This window comes from Rhopalosiphum maidis, chromosome 1, assembly GCF_003676215.2.
Source record: "Rhopalosiphum maidis isolate BTI-1 chromosome 1, ASM367621v3, whole genome shotgun sequence".
NCBI lineage: Eukaryota > Metazoa > Arthropoda > Insecta > Hemiptera > Aphididae > Rhopalosiphum > Rhopalosiphum maidis.
In genome coordinates, this window is record NC_040877.1 from 80845893 (window position 1) to 80867906 (window position 22014).

The 22014-nt window shown below is 25.4% G+C and overlaps 1 protein-coding gene across 3 annotated transcripts; it reads left to right on the top strand.

Moving 5' to 3' along the window:
• The first annotated feature begins 1704 nt into the window (after positions 1–1704).
• Positions 1705–16729, top strand: LOC113555599 (kinesin-related protein 4-like). 3 transcript variants are annotated; one of them, XM_026960049.2, is made up of 15 exons: positions 1705–2130; positions 2928–3162; positions 3254–3401; positions 3477–3572; positions 4488–4687; positions 4833–4964; positions 5039–5312; positions 5370–5508; positions 5627–5735; positions 9004–9157; positions 9251–9454; positions 9531–15441; positions 15511–15686; positions 15931–16026; positions 16139–16729. In XM_026960049.2, the coding sequence occupies exons 1-15, from the start codon at positions 1938–1940 to the stop codon at positions 16271–16273; spliced, it is 8202 nt and encodes a 2733-aa protein (XP_026815850.1). In that variant the 5' UTR covers positions 1705–1937; the 3' UTR covers positions 16274–16729. The 3 variants fall into 3 exon arrangements, with proteins under 3 accessions (XP_026815850.1, XP_026815849.1, XP_026815851.1); XM_026960048.1 differs by having other exon boundaries at positions 15931–16041; positions 16139–16724; XM_026960050.1 differs by lacking the exon at positions 1705–2130 and adding an exon at positions 2433–2532 and having other exon boundaries at positions 15931–16041; positions 16139–16722.
• The last annotated feature ends 5285 nt before the right edge of the window (positions 16730–22014 follow it).

Genomic DNA, 22014 nt, shown 5'->3' on the forward strand with positions numbered 1-22014 from the left:
ACATGCGTTGTAGAAACTCGATACATTCCAATATTAATTTTTAATTAAATAATTATTGTACTCAGAAAAATAATTTTTTTTTTACATCAATACCATAAACCAATAAAAATTACAATATTATAATACAACTATATAAGTAAAAAATATTAACAAGAATGGTCAGAGGCCGAATTGGTTCCCGTTTAATTATGTACATTTTTCTTCTCAATCTTACAGGCTCAGGACTTAAAAGTAGGCTTGGTTAAAAATGTGCATTAATGTTATTTATAAAAAAAATATATAGTTTATTATATAATTTTAAATCATTGATTTGGAAGTCAAATAGTCATCTCTTAAGCTAACTGTACAAAATACAAATAGTGAAATATAATAATACAATTATTTAAAATCATTGATTTACAAATTTGATGCAAACTTTCTTTAAGTATTTAATTCGTGTAAGCTTCTTATTAATGTACTCAGTTATACAATTTTCCAAGTATTTGTTATTTCTTTCCTGTTTGCTAGTATTATTACTTCGGAATTTAATATTATATTATGTCTGAATGCTGTTTAAAGTCTGTGTAAAATAAAATATATTAGATGAGCACTATAGTAAATTCTTTATTCTTTTATTCAGCTTTGAATGGAACGATTCGCAAAAATGTGTAGTCGTAGTCCTATCAATATTTTTGTCAAATCTAACCCAAATACAAACGGGAACCAATTCGGCTCAATTTAATAACATACTTTTTTCAAACAGGAATCAACTCAGTTACTTCTCAGAATTGGTTCCGGATAAAAACTTTCGAAAAAGGTGATGTATAATCTAATAATTTTTATTGGTAATAATAATAGCAAGTTCAACAATTACTTCTATTCCGCACATCCAAACATCCCAATAAATAAATATACATATATTAAACGTATAATAAACGGATACGAATAACCAATGTTACGTATAAGGTATAATATACGAATATATTTAGTTGATAGTAAGTAGAAATCGTGGATATTTTTGAGTCAAAAGATATTCAACGTATATTATGTGTGTAATATACGTAAATTCCACCAAAAATACACGTATGGTCGACGTTAATTAAACGCAATTTTACCGCGGAAAATAAACGAATATGCATCAACGTATTTTAAACCTAATATATTCGTGCATTCTTACACGTAAATCGATTTAAGTTCGACCAACTACTAATACCCCAATAAAACACGTATTATTTACGTATATTATACGAATATTAATATATACATCAATATTATCCTTATTTTAAACGTAGATTATACGTGCTGTGTTGAATGGGATCTTTCAATTCATGGATGTATTAAAAGAAGTTCAAATTGAATCATAAAATGTAAAATTACGAAGTACAGATAAACTACAAAATCATAAATCTAAAAATACGGAAATATATATAAAAACGTAAATGGACAAAATGTATAAAAATAATGAAATAAATAGATTAGAGTTTATGTATTAGAGATATACCTTATATATCTTAAATCGTGGCTTAGACATAAATTATTAAATTAATATTTATTAATTTATTTATTTTAAATTATTTAAAATTTTTAGTTAGTTCGGCTTTAATTTATGATAAGGCATAAATATACTTTCGCTACGGATTGGTAACACTGATGACGTTTGAACTGAACTGGTTCAACGGAAAAATTTTCAGACAAAACAAATAACAGAGTAACAGACGATACAACGGTAGTCGGTAAATGGTAAACGTAAAGTAAAAACTAAAAAGTTAGTCAGTTAGTCAGTTGACAGTTTCACTTCAGAAAGTGGAAACGTAACGAAGTTACGAAGGCGTGTTTTGTCTGTTTTAATAGATTATCGTTAATTCGTTGTATCCGGTTTAGAGTTCAGATATGTTATTGTATTTGAATTTTTCTAGTAATTTTTTATCTTATTTTTAATTATAAGTGTAAGCCGCTGAATGCAAATCGCCGGTGTGTACATAAAACGCCAAAATACTATGGACAGTTGCAACATTAAAGTGGCCATCAAGGTCCGTCCTTTAAATTATAAGGAACAGTTGGATGATAAGGTTTACTGGAAAATAGAATCCGACAGTGTTATTCACATTGATCAAATAACTAAAAAGAAGAACGGAGAACAATTTTTTTTTGGTAAAATGTTTATTTTTAATCCATTAAACTATTAGTTGCTTACTGTATGAGAGTATAACTGTAAAAGTCAAGGTTTAAAGAAAGGAATGAGTTTTTTTTTAGCTCTTCATCGTTATAGTACATTTTTCTGAGGTGAACTAAAAAAGACATTCTTATCTTTTGATCTGAAAAATAAAAATAGATTGTAATACCGAACATTTTATTGAAACTTAAAAATAAATGATACTTTATTTAATTGTGCATTTTGATTGGAGTCAATTAAAAATAAAACAGTTTAAGTATATATACCTTTTTTGATACTGCTAGGTTATGATCTTTGTTCAGTAAATAATATCTGCCCACTTGTATTTGCTCATGCTGTCGAGATATATTATGTTGTCTTTGTAACAAGGGCATTTTAAGGTACTTAGTTAATATTATACTTGTGTTGAATTAGTATATAAACGTTAAGCCACTTAACTTGTTTTTGTAAATTTGATGTTTAATATAAAAATGTATAGGTACGGTATGTAGCAATTATCAGTAATTATTTTAAGTGAATAATGAGTTGAATAAGTTACATCAAAAGTACATGATAAATATACATGAGGACATTTATTTCAAAATCTATTTAGAGTTCCTACTATTATTAAAATAATTATTTAATATGGCTATCTACTAGACATATTTAAAGGTCACTAGTTATGTATTCTTTGTATTGAAAAACATTTTTTAGACATATGATAATTTAAATAATATTTTAGATATTTTATAATGTATTATTGTATTATATTATTTTTATATATTTATAAATTTAGATAGAGTATTTTGCGATAAATCAACAAATTATGACGTGTTTGATGAGATTGTCAGACCAATTATTGACAGAGGAGTGCAAGGGTTTAATGGTACTGTATTTGCTTATGGTCAAACTGGTTCTGGTAAAACATTCACTATGTCTGGTGATCAGTCCAACCCTGGAATTATTCCATTAGCCATTAACTACATGTTTAATGTTATGAATAATTCCACTAGTAGAGAATATTTATTAAGGTATATTGTACATAATTATTAGTTTTTATTTAAGAAAAGTTTAATATTGTTTTCAAAAAAAAAAAAAAAATTGTGTTCTTATTAATTACAGAGCTTGTTACTTAGAAATTTACAACGAAAAAGTTATAGATTTACTAGAAAAAAAAAATAACAGAAATCAAACAAAAAAAATTGAAATTCAGAAAGATGGCTTACATATTACACCATTAAAGGCTATAGTTTGTCAAAATTCACAAATGGTATAACTATAAAATCATATGCTGCTTATTAGTTTAGTTAGTTTAACTTAAAAATGTTTATAATTTTTTTTTCAGGTTATTGATCTTATGAGAATAGGTGAGAAAAATCGGAGTATTGGAGAAACAGATATGAATGAAAGATCATCAAGATCCCATACAATATTTCGCATTGTAAGTATTTTTAACTAATTAAAAAAAAAAGTTGTATAAATATTGTCAATTTTAATTGAAGATAAAACCACCTATTAGTATATTCATACAATTGATTTTATTATTTATTTTATTTATTCATTTGAATCTCCACTTGATTCATGTTAAGTATACAATTAACTTTTGGTAACAAGAAACATTCTTAATATTTTTTTTAGAAATTTCTCATTTTAATTTTGTTGCTTCTCTTTTAACATTAAAATATAAAAAATGAAACTATATCATAAGTTTTATGCATTTAAATTTTCTCAATTGACACGTTAATAATGATGGCATTTGTCAGCAAGTAATGATGATTAAATACCCATATGTATGGTTCTCTGATATATCTGATTTAATTTATAGCAATACATAAACACTTTAAAATATACATTGCCATTAGACTTAAGTGGGTGTTGTACTAACGTACTTCATAGCAAAATTGCATTCAGCACAACCCATTTTATGTAGTTAGCTTTAATATTAAAGTTGATTAACATATTATCAAACTTAAAGCTAAGAAAATAATCTAGGACACCATGTATGCTTTTATTGATATTTTAATTTTTAAATGAGTTATAGCTATGTAAATTATAACTAAAATGCTTATGGCTAATTTTAAAATTAAAATATTAATATGAGCTTACATGATGCCCTGATAATATTCTTAACTTTAAGTTTAATAACAGGTAAATAAATTATTATTACCTAAATCTAATAGCATAGAATGGATTCCACCAAACGAAAATCTGCTATGTTATACATACATAGCATAACATATACGAGTATAACACTATCTTAATTACATGTTTTGAATGTGAAATACCTAAGTATAGTTTTTTTCAATGGGTTTAATTATTATTATTATTATTATCATTATTTATTATAATTTTTTAGATTCTAGAAAGTCGCAACATAGATGATGATTGTGATGGAGCTTACCAACAATCTGTGATCAATTTAGTTGACTTGGCTGGTTCAGAGCGCAGTAGTCAAACTCAGTCATCTATGGAACGATTTAAAGAAGGTTGCAAGATTAATAGTTCTTTAACAACTCTTGGTCTTGTTATCCAACAACTTAGTGAATGTCCAGATAGGTAGTTTATTTTAATTTTATTTTTAATCTACACTATAGTATTATTTTTTAATATATAGCCTAGTCTGTTATGTTATGAATATAAAAAATGTTTGTATAACCCTTATAGTATAATGTTTAATGTAATTTTAATTTATATTTTGAAGCTCACAACATGTCAACTTTCGTGATAGTAAACTTACGAGAATTTTACAAACATCTCTTGGTGGAAATTCTTTAACTGCAATTATTTGTACAGTAACCTTAGCAGTTGAAGATCAAACATCTAATACATTGAGGTACTTGTGAGAACTTTATTTAAATTACAAAATTTTGTATTTAAATTATTATATTTTTTAAATTATTTTATTAGTTTTGCTTCTCGTGCCAAAAAGATTAAAAATACTGCTAAAGTAAATGAGAATGTCACAGATGAAACTCTTTTGAAACGTTATAGAGTTCAACTTTCTAAATTGAATAAAGAATTAGAGGGTATAAAACAAAATCAATTTGAAAATGATGAAGTTAATGAAATTAAATATAAGTATCAAGAAGAAAAACGAACTAATGAAGAATTAAAGGAACGTATAATGCGTTTACAAAATAATATGATAACTTCTGCTCATATAGATCAACCCTCAAATAAAGTAAAAATAAAGTCTTATTTTTTTTTGTACTGAATTACTAGATTTATTTTACTTTAGAAAGGGTATCAGCGAAGAAGAACTTGGGGAGGAAAACTTGATAATACATTTTCTTCAAATAGTATTCTTGAAACTATTGAAGAAGATGTCAATATGCATAGACCAAGTGTACCATCTAACTTTGGAAAACAAAATAAAGGTTTATACTTTGATTTTAACTATGTACATTATTCTAATTCTCAATATCCATGTTTAAATGTAGTTTGTATTATTAATAATGCCTAGTATCTATTTTATTATTTAACTATTTCTTATAGAATTTAGAACACCATTAGAGTCATTTGAATGGGATTTAATTAGAGAAGAAGATTGCTCAGCTGTTACTGAATCTATAAATAAAGAAAATACTGAACATAATTTTTCTCCGTAAGTCTTAATAATATTTAAATACCAGCTGACTAATTTTACTTAGCCTAGGATAATTAGTTATTATGATATACTAATATTAAACAAAAATCATATTGAAATCTGAATTAAATAAATCAATATAAATAAAATAAACAAATTTTATTATAAAGTAAATAAATTATGTACATTTAACATCTTAGAAAACCATAAATGATGTACAACATAAATGTGAAAAACTATATTATGTCTATTAGAAATTTGGTATAAAATCTAAGGAATCAAAATGAATCAATCAAATTTAATGCATTGCACATTCACTCATAGACATAAAAACTGCCTCACCATCACCTTGAATAACGACCACTCCCAATTACCCAGAATTTCCAGGACCACATTTTAACTGCCGTCTGCCCGTTTAACATGGGTACCTCACATCTACAATAAACGACTCATCCTTAAAAATAGATTCTGACAATTCTGCTTTTTCCTTACCTCAAAACACAAATTTCCATTGCAAATTATTAATCTATAAAACCTTTACAGAGTTATGGGATCCACTTTGAACTCTGGGGCTTATTCAAACCCTTTGACTAGTAAGTGAATACAATTAATGTTAAAGTGCCTCCATCAAATCACTAAAGCTCCATACTAAATCTTCAATCACATACTACATACTGATCTTTGTACTTCTCTTGTTTTCAAAGTCGCCAACACTACAAAATATTTTATGCTCATCTTCCATGCCACACAATCCATTCCTGAAGAAACAAGCTACTCCCCACATCACTGGTCACCCTAAGACACATCTAAAATGTAAATAGTGTTGGGACCTATTAATTAATTTTTCAACACACCTACACCGAAGTGCTGTTATTGAAAGGTATCTTCATTTCTGTATCTGTAAAACCAATAATATCTTACAACACTTACACTTATTATAAAAATACATTAACAGATTGTGTAATAAAAAAATAAATGTCAAATAAAAATTTCTATATTGTGAAATACAGTGTATTTCCTTTTAAAGGTAACACGAAATATTTCAGTCCAGTTCTTAAATTAATATGGGGTTTTGGGGAAAAGATAGGGTTACCTAAATACACATTTTTTGATAATTTTCAAATTTTTATATCTTTCAGTGAGTGCATGTGCAATATAACTTGTGTTTTTTTAAATAGAAACAGGTGTCAGTAGCATATTGGGATAATTATTTTGACTTCTTTAACCTTGGCTCTAAAAGCAAAATTGACCAAATGACAACAAGCAAATATTTTAATATAAATCATTGAATTTGATCCACTTGACGCCTAATGTACAGCAATGTGGTACTCACATTTTTTGCTTATCATTTTATTAAATATTTATCAAATATATTACTTCAAAAATGTCATATAAATCAGCACAATTGGTAGAAATATCAATTATTTTTTGATTTTTACTCATTACAATATATTTCCTAAAAACTTGTAATTTAACATGTAAATAAAAAAAAGATTCTCAGGTAAAGTTATCAATCTATAAAAAAAAAACTAGATCAAAAAATTATTTTATAAAAAAAATCTACTTTTATTTTTATGTATACAATATAAATACATGTTATTATACTAATTAAAAAAATTACAATTTGTAAATCAATTATTGATTATACTTTGAATTATCTATTGCAATCCCAGTGGCATAATTTGGAATTGGTTCTGGTGTGGGATTGGGATACAAGTTTATATTATCGTTTTAGTGGGATTATGCCCCCCACACCCCCCTTGACCATTAAACCTCATAGATCACAATATCATATTAATTTATTATGATAAATTAAATGAGGTAAATGGTATAATAATGGTTTTCAAAGTAAACAATTAAATTAAATATATTTTTTATAAATTATAATATCAAGTCAATTTTCCTTTTTGTTTTTATTTGCTAAAATATCCAGTATGTCATCGGGGTTCAACTTAATGTCCCGATGCATTGATAACATCTTAAGTCCATTAAATTATTTAAGTTAGTAAAAGTTCATAATTATTGTGTAATTTACAAAAATAATGATTATTACTCGTTTTATTATAATAGATATTTGTGTGCATTGTTCAAAGTTTACAGTAATATAATATTCGAAAAATATTTAATATCTTATGCCACAGAATAAATAATATTATGTTTTCATTCATTACCAGTCTATACCACGTTCATATTATTTATTTTTGTAAAAAGTTTTAGTTGAAAATGATAACTAAGAGTCGTAATTTGTAGATTTTATCAGTGTTATCTTTGAACTATGAGCTATCATAGTTTTATACTAGTAAAATAAAAAATAAATCTCAACTATGATAATATCCATGAATTCCTATTTCTTATTTTAAAATATTTCTGATCTTAAAATCTTTTAAAGCTAAGTGCTTACAGGAATTTAATTATGATTATTTAAAAAAAAAATTCTCATTACTCACAGTTTTAGAAACACTGATTTAGGATAATTTTATATCAAACTTAGATTTAAATAATAAGTTGCATATTTAGTGATATAAAGATAATAGAATGTTTATGTTATTGTACTTATTCCTTAAATTTATGATTTTCGAGTACACCCTCTTGTTTATTTTTTGTCTCTAAAAGAGTTGGGTGGTGGCAGACTTTAGCCTGGTTTGGTCAGATCACACTTATTTACTAAATTGGTTTTCATAATCAGCTTTTGTTTTTGTTAATCATTGGAGATATAAAATTGGGATTTGCACTATTTTGTTAAACTTGGCAAAATGCAAGTTAGACTATTCTTAAAATTATGAAATGACACTTCTGAAGGTACGGTTTTTCTGTAGCGTTAAAAAGTGGAACAGCACGGCATCATGATTCTGCGTCTAGACGCTGCAGAGAAATCGTACCTTGAGAGTGCGACACTCAGTGTTTGTTAGGCATACCTATTACTACTATTGCTTTGGTGCAGAAGCCCTGAGGTTACATTTATTTAAGATAATTATAAAATTTAAGGTAACCACTGTATTTCAATAACTATTATTTATTATTTTTTTGTTACTGTTTAAATTTCCCTAACCTATGTAGTAATCATGGTCTTGTCAATTTAATTTAATGCTCTTGCTTTCTGTTTTGCTATCCTACTTTATTCCCCTACATTTTTTTTATAGTTATCATTCCATGGTATATTGTTAGTTACCTATATTATAATTTTATGTCTTAATATAAAATGATTGATTTTATTATCTGTGCGTATTAGTTATTAATCTTAGCTGAAATTTCTATAATTGCTAATGAAAAATATTTTGTTATTTAGACCTTCCAACATTCCATTCAATGTTTGTGAAACCCCTAAAAAAGTTTTAAGAGAACGTGTAAATAATTACAAAAATATGTTTGAAATGAGTATGAAAGAAAACAATGAGCTTAGAGAATTCACAACTCTTGAAAAACAAATGTTTTATAATAATGTAAGTAACCAACAAATTGTTATTATATACCTATATCCATATGAATATTTATTAATCAAGTTAATATAATTACACAATTTTATCTTGTTACAGAATGAGCAACTAAAAGAATTGACTAATTTAAGTAAAGAAGTTGAGAATCTTCAAACCGAAAAAAAAGAATCTGAAAAAATGATTGAAAAACTTAAACATTCAATTCAATTAGTTGAAAATGAAAAACGTGATATTGAAGTTATCATGGAAGTACAAAAAAATATGCATGATAAACGTGAAACAGAACTTCTAGCTACAATTCAGGTTAATATTTTAATAATTAAAAGAGTAAACACAGAGTTTAATTTTTTTGCTATTTTTATTTTTATTTTTTATGTAGGAAACAAGAGAAGAGTTAAAAATAAAGGAGGATCAATTAAAAAAAACCATATTAAGTGATAACTTTATGGCAGAAAAGCAAGAAGAAATTAAAAGACTTGAAATGAAAATTAAAGAAATGTATCAATTAAATAATACGTATATTAATGAAATAGACAGTTTAAAATTACAATTGTTAAATAAAGACCAGCAACTCAATTTAGAAGCGTCCAAACAATGTTCACTTTTAAATGAGTTATCTCTTCTGAAAAATGATGCTGCTGAAGTTAAATCAGTCCCATGCTCTATTAAATTTTTAGCTGATAAAGGGTATTTTACTCTCAGAAAATGTGAAATATTGGAACTGGATCAATTATTAGAACATATCCATAATACAGTTGAACAATTACAACTAGAAAACCAAAGTTTAGTAGATGAAAACAACAATTTGAAATTAATTACAAATGAATTTAATATTCAGATGAAAAACATAAAAAAAGAAAATTATGAATTGAGTTTAAAACTAAATTCAATTGAAGAAAATATTAAGTCTATCATAAAAGATTTCAGTGGAAGTTCTGAGATAAATGTTGACAATTCAGATACAAAATGTTTAATTGATTTTGCAGTTACACATTTTGAAGAAAACACAAACAAAATTGATATACTTTCAAACAAGAATTTAATTTTAGAAGAAAAATTGTCTTTATCAAATACTAAACTAAATGAAATTAAATCATTTGTATTTCATAATCTCGATTGTATTCTTCAAAGTATTTCTGTCATGGAAGTTGAATCAAGTACTGAAATGGAGAAATTTAAGAAGCAACTTTCAGAAACTATAGAAGAAAATATATTTTTGAAATCCAGTATTCAAGCATTTGACAAATTAACATTTGAATGTGTTGATATTATTGAAAAAGTAAAGACTAATCATTTGAAGATTATTGATCTTCAAGAAGAACTTGCTATCTGCAATGCTTTTAAAATTGAATTACAAGTACAAGTTGATGAATTAAATGGATTGAATGCAAATCTTAATATGTTAATTGAAAACCAAACTAAAGTTAAAAATGAAATTAAGGACGGTCAGGATGTTGAATCTAACAAATTTAATAGTGACCATAGTACAATAAATGAAGTGCAATTGATAATTAAAGAAAATGAAATTAAAAGCGATTCAATCATTGGTATGGACCAATTAAGAACTGAACTTGAAACTGTTAAATCAAACCTTGAAGATAAATCAAATACAATAGGGACACCTGAAAAAACTAATTTAGAATTATTATCTGAATATAGTGATTTAGAGAAATGTTATAAATCAAATACTAGATGCATTGATGAAAAAGATGAAATTAAAAAACAGTTACAAAATAAATCTGTTATAAACACATATGGTTTGCCAGATGCACTTAAAAAATTAAAAGAAATGAATATTAAGCTTGAACTAAATGATTCTGAAATAGACAAATTAAAGACTTCTTTAAATGTTGTGAAACTTGAACTTAATGAAAAGCTTAAACTCATTGAAATAGAAAATTCTAAATTTGAAGTTACTCAAAATGAGAAATTAGAAGAAATTAGTCAGCTTAACAGTATAAATTCTACACTTACTGTTAAAATTGATAACGAAGATGATATTTATAGTAAATTGCTGATAAAAACTAAAGAATTAGAAAATGCAACTTCGCAAATTAATGTGTTACAATTATCAATTGAAGAAATGAAAATAAATACAAATTCTAATATTACTATTATTGAAAGATTAAATCATGAACTCAATACTACAAAATTTGAACTAGAAGAAAAAATTAAACTTGTTGATCAATTAAAAAATAATAAATCCGAAGAATTAATGGGTAATAATTTAGATAGAATTTCTGAACTTGATGAAATTATTACAAAACTTAAATCTGAATTGGAAGAGAAATTAAACAATGAAAAAACATTGAATAATGAATTACGGGTTGTTACAGTAGAATTGGATGGTGCTATTCTTAAAGTTGATGAAGTAAAATCAGTAATTAACAATTTAAATATAAATAACATATCCTATATTTCTATTGTAGAACAACTGAACTATGAACTTAAGTGTATCAAATCTACTCTTAATGAAAAAAATGAATTCATTTTTGAATTGGAAAACACTAATTTAGAACTTGCTACAAAAAGTAAAAAGTCTGATGATCAATTAAATAAAATTATCGCTGACCTTAAAGTTAATTTAGAAGACAAAATTAAAGTTGAAAATGAATTACGAGATGAACTTATATCTAAAACTAATGAATTAGAATATTCAAAGGTCCAAAATAATAAATTTGAAATGATGGTAGAAAGTATGGAGAATGAATTAAAATCAAATATTTTATTATTAGAGGAATGTAAATCTGATTTAGCCATGAAATCGAATTTATTATTCGAATTAGAAAATGTAAATGTTGAATTAACTATAAAATATGATAAAATTAATCAAACAATGTTAAAAAACGTAAAGGATAATGAACAAAATTATTTAGACATTCAAAATCAGCTACATTTAGTTATCCAAGAAAAATCATTAATTCAAACCGATTTGGATCTGATTAGCCAAAAGTTTATAGAAATATCAAAACATCATGATGAGACAAAAAATAATTTAGAAAAAAAAATACAACAACAAGTATTAAATTACCATATTTTATATACAGAATTTGTTAATTTGTCTTGTGATATTGAATCATTAATAAAACATCAATCTATTAAAGAATCTAATTTGAGAGAAGAAATTCTACTAAAATCTACAGAGCTTGAACTCTTGCAAAAACAAGTGCTTGAGTCTAGTTTACAGCAAGAATATGATAGACTAGAAGAAGAATATATGTTAAGATCTCGTGAATGTGATGAAGCACGACAAAAAATAATAAACTTTGAATCAGAATTATCAAAGAATGAAGAATCTAAAAAAATACTTAGAAATAATTTGGAATCCAAATGTATTGCTTTGGAAGAATATAAGAAAAATGTTGAGTTTTTGTTTTCAAGAAATGATTCATTTCAAATTAGGGTTAATGACTTTGAAGATAATGTTTTAGTAGGTTTAAATGAAGAATTTGATTTAATGAAATCAGAATTATCAAAAAAAACAGAGTATGAAAAAATTTTAATAGAGGAAAAAGCAAATCTTGAATGTGACTTAAACAAACTTCAAGAAAAATTTGCTAACATTACTAAAGAAATGGAACTTAGTGAAGAACGATGTGAAGATTTGGCTTCAATTATTAATGTTTTAGTAATTGAAATAAAGGATGCAAACTCTGTTAAACAAAATTTAGAGTGTTGTTTGAATGAAGCTGAACATGAATTATTAAAGTCTGGAGACTACTGTGAAAACCTTAAATTAGAATTATATAGTTTACAAAGAGAATTAGAAAATGCATGCATCAATACTGAATGTGTAGAAAAAGAATTACAGAATTTAAAATTTAAATTGAATGAAAACATTGATAAAAAAGACTTAAATGGTGGTGATGTAAGAAATAAATTAATTGATCCACTTGTAGATTATGTACATGATATTAAATTGAAACTCACTGAACTCAATTCTGCTATAATATCAGGAAACCAAAGTGAAAAGCAATTTAGATCAAAAGTGATGTCAGCTGAAGATAATAGTTTACCACATGATGAGACATTGAAGATAAACTGTGGCTCCCAATTTGATTCTACAGATATTGATATTGGTTTAGAAATTGAAAATTTACATAAGACATTAAAAGAAAAAAATGATCTGATCAACAATCTTCAAACATCTAAAAATAATATGGAAAAACACATTGTTGAACTTCAATGCCAAGTGAAGAAACAATTTGATGAAAATAATAAATATATTGATGATATAACATTGATGGAAAATGATCTAAAAGAAAAAACATATTTAGTAAGAAATTTAAATGAAGAATTGAATCAACTCAAATTATTAAATGACAAACTAAAAGAAATAAATAATGAGCCACAAGACCAAATTATTAAATTATCTGATGTAAATGAAAAATTAATAAGTGATATAACATTAATGGAAAACGATTTAAAAGAAAAAACATCATTGATAAGTAATTTAAAAAATGAATTGAATGAACTTAAAATACAACATAATAAACTTGAAGAACATAACCAGGCTAATAAAGAACAAATTTATTATAGCTATGATATTGATACAGAATTAAGAAATGGTAAAAGGAATATTATAAATGAAATTAATCTCCTTGAACCTGGAAAAATTACAGGTGTTCTTACTGATCATAATTTGTCAAATTTATTGGATATGTTTGTCAGCCTCATAATGACTAAAGAACAACAAATTGTAACTGATTTAGTTAATGAACACAACAAGGTCAAACAATTATTTGAAGATCAAATCAAGCAGTTCCAAGAAGACATTAAAAAAGGAAAAGAATGGCAAGAACAAGTTGAAAATGATAATGAAAAACTTGGTCTTGAACTTGAAAATCTTAAATCTCAAAAACACAATTTCCCTAGTAGAGAATTAAAAATAAAAGAATTGACAGAAAAAGTATTAGAAGCAGAAAATGTATCTTTTAATTATCTGAATGAATTGCAAGAATTAAAGACCCAATTGAGTAAAACCAGTGAACAAAATTATCAGTTATTATCAGAAGAATTTGAAGTATTCAAGACTAATTCGGAGGTGTCTATACAAGATTTGAAAAATAAACTTGAAAATCTAACCAAACAGTATAATGAATCGTTAAGTATGTACAAAGATCAAAAAAATTGTTGTTTTAGTCTGGAAGATAAAATAGAAAAAATTCAATCAGAATGCGATTATCTAAAATCTATAATTGAAAAAAAAGATGAAGATATTAAAAACTTACTTGAAGGATTTAAATTGAAAACAAATGAATATGAAACATTGATTGAAAAATATAGTTTACAAAAAGAAGAAATTAAAATTAATCATGAAAAAAAAATTAATGAACTAGAATTTGATTTAAGTAATATCAAACATCAGATGTATTGTACAGAAAAGTTGCTTAAAGAAATAAAAAAAAATAATGAACTACTCCTTGAAGAGAATTCATTAAATTTATCAAAAATAAAACATATGCAAGAAAATAATAATTCGCCTCTACAAATAGTAGAATTAGAGGGTGATAGTGAAATAACTAAAGTTGACAAAACAAAATTAGAGAGTTTGGAGAAAGAGTTACTAGTAAAGAGTACAGAACTTGAAAACCTGGAAACAGATTTAAAATTGAAAACCATAAAACTTGAGGAAACTGAAACACAATGCTCAAAACTAGTCCATGCTCTTGAAGTTCATAAATTAAAAAATAATGAATTAGAGAAACAATTAGAAAGTTTTTATCAGACTTTAAAGATAAAAGATGACAAAATTGAAGATTATCAAATTAAATTGAAATTGAATGAAGATAGTTTAATTGAAATAAATAACATAACTGATAAATTAAGAAAAATACTGAAGTGCAATGATTCAATATCAGCACTTTACGACAATGTCTGTTCATTAATGATCAAATGTGAAAGCTTAGAAGAAGAAATTGAAGAATTGAAACAGTCTAATGTCGACTTGGACAATGAATGCGAATCTATGTTAGAAGAGGTAAAAAATAAAGATGATAAGATAACAGAACTTTTAACTCAATTAGATGAGTTGAAGACAAACATTGAATTATTAACAGAAGAAAGAGATTTTTTGAAAAACAAAACTGAACAATTTAAAAATTTCAATGAAGATGTCAAAAAATTAAATGAAGAGATATTTGGTTATGAACAAAATATATATGAATTAAGAAAAGACAAAGGTCAGCTAATTATACAACACGATAAAGAACTAAAACAATTGAAAATGGAATTAAATAAAGTCCAAACAAAAAACTTGGAACTATCAAATGAATACAGTAAATTATCAGGTAAAGGAAATTATAGGCTTTAGTAAAAAATTATATTTTTATTGTTTCCATAAATTTAATCTTTTATAGAAACTGCTAAAACTTTGGAAAAATCATTAAAAGAAGACATACAACAATTAAATAGATGTATTGTGGATAAAAATGCGAAAATATCCACATTAGAATTATTTTCCAAAACAAACACTGATGATCTCAAAAAGAAGAATCATGAATTAGAAAATGTCTTTAAAAGAGCAAGAGATGAGGTAACATTATTTAATAAACTATTTATTTATTATTTATTCATATATATATAAATAATATCTTTATAGTACACAAGTCATATAAAATATTTAAGTTTACTTCATCCTCATACTCCTATATTGTATTTCAAACTGTTATGACCTGGGATGAATATTTTTTTTTTTATTTGAATTACATTTATTTTTATTAGGTGAAATGTATATTCTATATTATACATTTAATATAATTTTATTTATATCTTTATAGAATCATATGTTGCGCAGAGAAATACGCCGTTTGAAAGAAATTACAAATGTACATAGAGTTGATCAATGTACTCAGACTAATGAAGAACAAAGCTTAGTGAGTAGTGCAATAGTAAGTTAAAATAACTTTTTTTTTGTAGTTTTATAAGACTTATACAGTATTAATACTATTTATACATATTACAATATTATTATTGTATTTATTTTAGGTGGCTGACCATAAAAGCATGATTGATAGAATCGCTAAATTTGAAAAAGACAATAAAATGATGAAAATGATGTTACATCATCGTAAAGCTAAGATTGAAGAACTTGAAAAGCAACTTAATGAGAAAAATTGTTAAAATTTAATTTAAAATGTGTAGCTTCAACTCTGCAGTTAAATGTTTATAATTTTTATTTATTCGTATGTTTCTAAGTTATTTAAACTATTCAATATGCATTTGTTTGACTGTTTAATTTAAGTATTGAATTATATTTTTTCTATATTTAATTATAAAACTATATCTATAACCCATTTAGTATTTGCTATGTATAATATATTGATTTTCAATATGAAATATTTGTGTTATAATTGAAAATAAATTTAATTCTTGTTAAATATGTCTGACGTCCACTGTAAATAAAAATGATTGTAAATAACTTAAGTTATTATTATTATTTAGAAATAATAACATTGAACGTTTAACATTGAGTACTAAATTATTACCAAAATTATTTTGATTAGTTAGTTCTATTCTTTTATATTTTAATAAACTTATTTTATAGTATTGTACATTTACATACTCAAGTAGTCAAGTTATCAAAATGTAGTAGCATGAATTATGAATATTAATAATGTAAAAGAAACTATTAATTTTATGTAAGTTATAACCACAACACACATAATACGTATTTAATGTTATATATTATATCTTTTGTTAATCTAAAATATTAATTGTAATGTTCTCTTCACTGTTATATTATATGAATTAAATGTCCACATAAAAATTTTGAAATATTAATAAATATACATTTTTTTACTTATAAGTTTAAACTGTTTTAAAGCTAATTTGTTTTTTCAAATAACCATTTAAGTAAATCAAAGAAAAAAACACTACAGTGAAAGCATATGTTACAATCTTTGCTATCAACAGTAACAATAACAACATTTAACTATTCTAAAATTGTAATTACTTTGAAAAGTATCACATGTTATAGCTTGGATGTGTTAAATTGAATTCATTGTACTTATACAAAAATGATGCTGATCAGACAGTTGTCAGCCTATATAAATTAAAAAAAAAATCTGAACAATCACTCATTTGTTTTCACTTTATAAAATAATAAATGCTAGGGAATCTTTCATTGCTCACCAACAAATTGAACGATTAACAACAAAAACATTGAATTTTTTATGTTTTACAATTTTGGAGTAGGTAGTCGGAAAGAAAAGCTTCAATAGTCATAAATACTATGATTCGTTGAAGATGTACACAATCGCGTTCAATAAAGTGCCCCTGTATTTTATAAACAAATTTGTATAAAGATAATTCAACCATAGATTAAACATTTCCAAATAATCGCATGCTGTTGGCTATCTATGTATGTTTAATCTATGGTTCAACTTTAATTTCCATCGAACGCAAATACGCGTCACGCGATGACCCACACAAGGCTAATGAAAATATGGTTTCTGGGTTTCTGCTGTGAAAATTCAAAAAATTATGAAGCCAAAAGCCAAATGAACAAACGACGCACCTATAGTTAAATTTTTTCAAGTTTAATACTAAAATTTAGTATTACATTTAATGTTCTAGAGGGTATATTAGCCGAATTGCCGAAGGAAGATTATTCAAAAATAACTATTCGTAATCATAGAGTGAATAAAATTCACCAATACCAACATGGTTGACAGAAATAATTGTCAATGGTAATTTAAATTTTCAAAATTTTCTTTTAAGAGAACATTTTAATTTGTTGTCTCCATTTTACAAGTGTGTAACACAACAAATTTGCGTTCCGTAGTTCATGTTTACCTTCGTATAATTTAGCTTAATTTTTAAGCAAGATATATATTATAATATTATGAGTATTTTTGGCGAAGTTCTAATACCTACTAAATTTTTGTACGGGTGACAGTATTAGGCACATTTATAATTACCTAGTCAATAAGTTATTTTCTTACTTTTTTATTTTTATTTTTATAAAAATTACACAATCTATACTAAAAGCACTAAAATACTAAAATATGTTATATTATACAAGTTTTAAATATAATAAGCATTTAAACCTATTCAATCTTATTTCAAGAAAAATTTCGGGTTGGGGTGGGGGAGTCTGAACCCTGAACCCCCCCTGGTTACGCCCTATAGGATAATACGGGGGTAAGAAGTCACCCATTAGCAACACTTAGCATGAGCACAGATTATGTTAATCTATGTCTTAGTGGAGAGGAAGAGTGAAACGTGTAAACGAAGTGAAGATCGTTTGGAGTTATAAGATTAGAGGCCCCTGCACCATTTCCTTTTCAAACGACGTCGAGGAGCTTCGGGCAAAGTTACAGTATTTAGATTCCTGATTAGTGGATTTTTATGGTTGGCTAGGTGTGAAAAGAATCGCTTGTAATAAATTATCGATTCTTCTTCAATTGTTTTCATGCGCATGTCATTGTGGAGTGTTTGATTGGAAACATAGGTACAGTAGGGCATTTGTTATTCTGCAGAAAGTGATGTTCTGGAAAGCCTGGATTTTATTAATATTGTTTTTGGCCGACCCTCACAATTGTAATCCATAAGTCCATAATATGGGTTTTAGTAATGACTTATAAATGAGTAGTTTAGTGAATTTATTTTTTGATAAGAGGTGTTTGAGGATGCGAGAGTGGTTATTTAAAATTAGTCTTTTGGACCTTATGTGCTGTTTCCAAGTTAGTCTTTTGTCAAGGTCAACCCTAAGTATTTAACGGTGTCAGACGGCGGAATAGATATGTTTTCCACAGATACAGGTGGATAAATTCCATGTTTTAGCGTAAAGGTCGTGTGTATTTTCTATTTTCTAACTTAAAAATAAAAATATTGTAAGTCGATATACAGTGTTTAGAGACGAAAGCTTTAATTTTGAATCACGAGTAACAAGCTTATAAACTATAAACAATTCTCTAACAATATAACGCACTTGTACATCATTAAAATAGAAATTTATTTTTAAAACATATAGCCACATGGCACATTGATACTTATTTAATTTAATATTTATTAGGTGAATACAATGAATATTGCCAAGAAAGGTTTTTACTATTTGATAACGGCTAGAATACCTAACTTAGCCAACCCTTATGTTTGCATCCAATTTAGGGTTGTCCATGTCATGCCCTCGATTTTTTATTTTTAATAGTTTATTTGGTTAAATTTTAGACAGTGTGTGCCAAAAAAAAAGATACGTGATTTAGCGATGGGAACTTTGGCCTTGCTTCTGAGCAGCTGAGCTAACTAGCGAGTAGCTTGTAAAACTAACAAGACCATTACGAGAGTACAAGAGTACTACCTACATTAATTTCAAAAAACAAATGAAATGAAAATAACCAATCGGCCAAAACCACATTTTTTTACTCTATACATATGAAAATAAGTTATTTGTAAAATTGAATTTATGATTAATAATATACTTTATGTCATTCAAATTCTGTTTGAATAAACTTTTTTTTTATTGCTTTTGTGTGATTTTGATATTTGATTTCTAATTGTTATAAGAAAATCGATTTTTTAAGACCTATTATTGTTTTGCTTGTTTTTTTTTTTATAGAATTGATTATTATATTTATCTACTTATAAATCAACTAAAACTCGTAATTATTGTTCATTACTTTCAAGTGATGTTTAATGTAAATCATCTTTAAATATTATAATAGATATAACATTAGACAATTATAATTAAGAGGTTATGAGGGATAGATCCCCTTAGGGCTTTATTGCCTTTATTTAATTATTTTACTAATATTTTTCAATACTTATAATTTAATAGTAATTTAACTATTCCAACTATATAATACTATAAATAATTGTATTTTTTTATAGTTTTTTTAGATTCTGAACGGAGTGATAAATGTATTGATTTTACAATGTTGTGTGTAGTATGTTTAATTTAGTTTTAATTAAATACTATATAAATAATATTTTCATTAAATGCAATGAAGTTTCATCAATGTCATCAAAGAATGGGTTTTTCATTTAAGTCTAAATAACAGCCTACTTATATCACTTTCACTTATTGTAGAATTGTATATTCACAGATTGTGAAATATATTAATGATTAACAAAAGAAAAAAAGGTAAGCAAGTGAGTAAGTACTGCTAATTGCTATGCTATACATAAGGTATTTATGTGTCGAGTTGGTCAATTATTAATAATGATGTGTTAAATTTGAATTCAATGGCATATAATTGTAAACAAAAATGATTCTGAGTGGAAATTATCTACCAGCTTGTTTCTTTTAAGTGATATGTTTTTTTGGTATAGCCACTAAAATAATTTATATCATTATTTGTTAAAAATAACTTTTATTCAAATTTTAAATTTGAACTACTTAAATGTTTGTAAATAATAACAACATTCGTATATTTTTAGATTTTTTAGTTGCAGTATAATATACTTATACAAGAGAAATATTATATAACATTTCCAAACCTTAGCTTTAAAAATTAAAGATTTTATACATTTTAATAACCAAATACCTACTTGTAGTTTGTACATTTTTGTGATTTTGTAAACATTTGAACTTTAAATCTTTGTATAAAAAAATGTATATATGTATTTTAAATATTTTTGAATAGTTATATAAGAATAACATATTTGGGATATTTTATTAAATTTTTATATTTTTTAATTAGGCCTAAACATTTTAAATAAAGTAACTAAAAAAAATTCCAACATATTATAAATAGATAGCTTTAAAAAAATGCTTGCCAAGTCAGATATTGGCATGTAAACTTTCTTGATTATTAATTTTTAGAAATTTATTAATTATATGCAATATGTATTTTATTTTTATTTTCATTTAGTGAGATAGATCTCCAAAACTGGAGAGCGGATTTTGTTATTTGGGGTCTTGTTAGATTCACATTGGCTAGGAGAATTGCAGTGAAGATATTCAGAACTTTATCTTTTATAGTTAATTCACTAAAGAGCTTCAAAAAAAAAATTAAATCACATTTCATTGGTCTTTTTTTCTTTATGTTTTTCAGCTTCATAGCTTTGTAGTGAGTTAACGATTGAAGATAAAGTCCAGAAAATCTTCACAGCACTTCTCCTAGCCAATGTGAATCTAACAAGACCCCAAATAACAAAATCCATTTTCCAGTTTCGGTAATCTACCATGTTAAATGAAAATCTAGCAAAAAATAACTATTTTTTTGACTGTGAAAAATTAAATATTTTTTTCTGAAAATTTTAAATCTCACATTTTGTAACTTATTGATAATCTCTTTTTAATGAGCTATTAACCAACTTTTTAGCTATAATAGTTTTAGAGAAAATGTTTTTGTGGATTAAAATCATTATGAGTGTGATATCGGATCTCTCTCATTAATATTTTATGTTAAAGTTAGCTTAATTATCCACCTACTCATTATAACTGAGTTACATTTTTATCATTTTCCTATTTGACACAAATTCTTGAAGTTTTAAAAATTCAGACTTTTTTTATTTCATTTACCATACTTACTTGATTAAAATCAAAAAAGTAAAATTAGTGCCAATATTTTAATGAATGTAAAAGATATTCAGATCACAGTGGTAAGGAACGTTGATGTATGCATTATCAAGGTTTGATTAAGAATTTAAGGCATCAACATATTATGTCTAAGATTTAAGGTACACTAAATATAACAAAAATATGAAAACATATTTAAGAAAAAATCAAATTGTCATATTCCAATGGTTTTTTTCTATTATGTTGTAAATGTTGCAATTTTAATATATTCAAATATTTTAAATAATTTTTGAAATCTATCAGTAAAAAAAATAAAAGGTTATATTATGTAAGCCCACAAAATTTACACTGGTGCATTTGCTCCCTTTTTTAAATCCAGCCTTATGTGGTCCTGTGT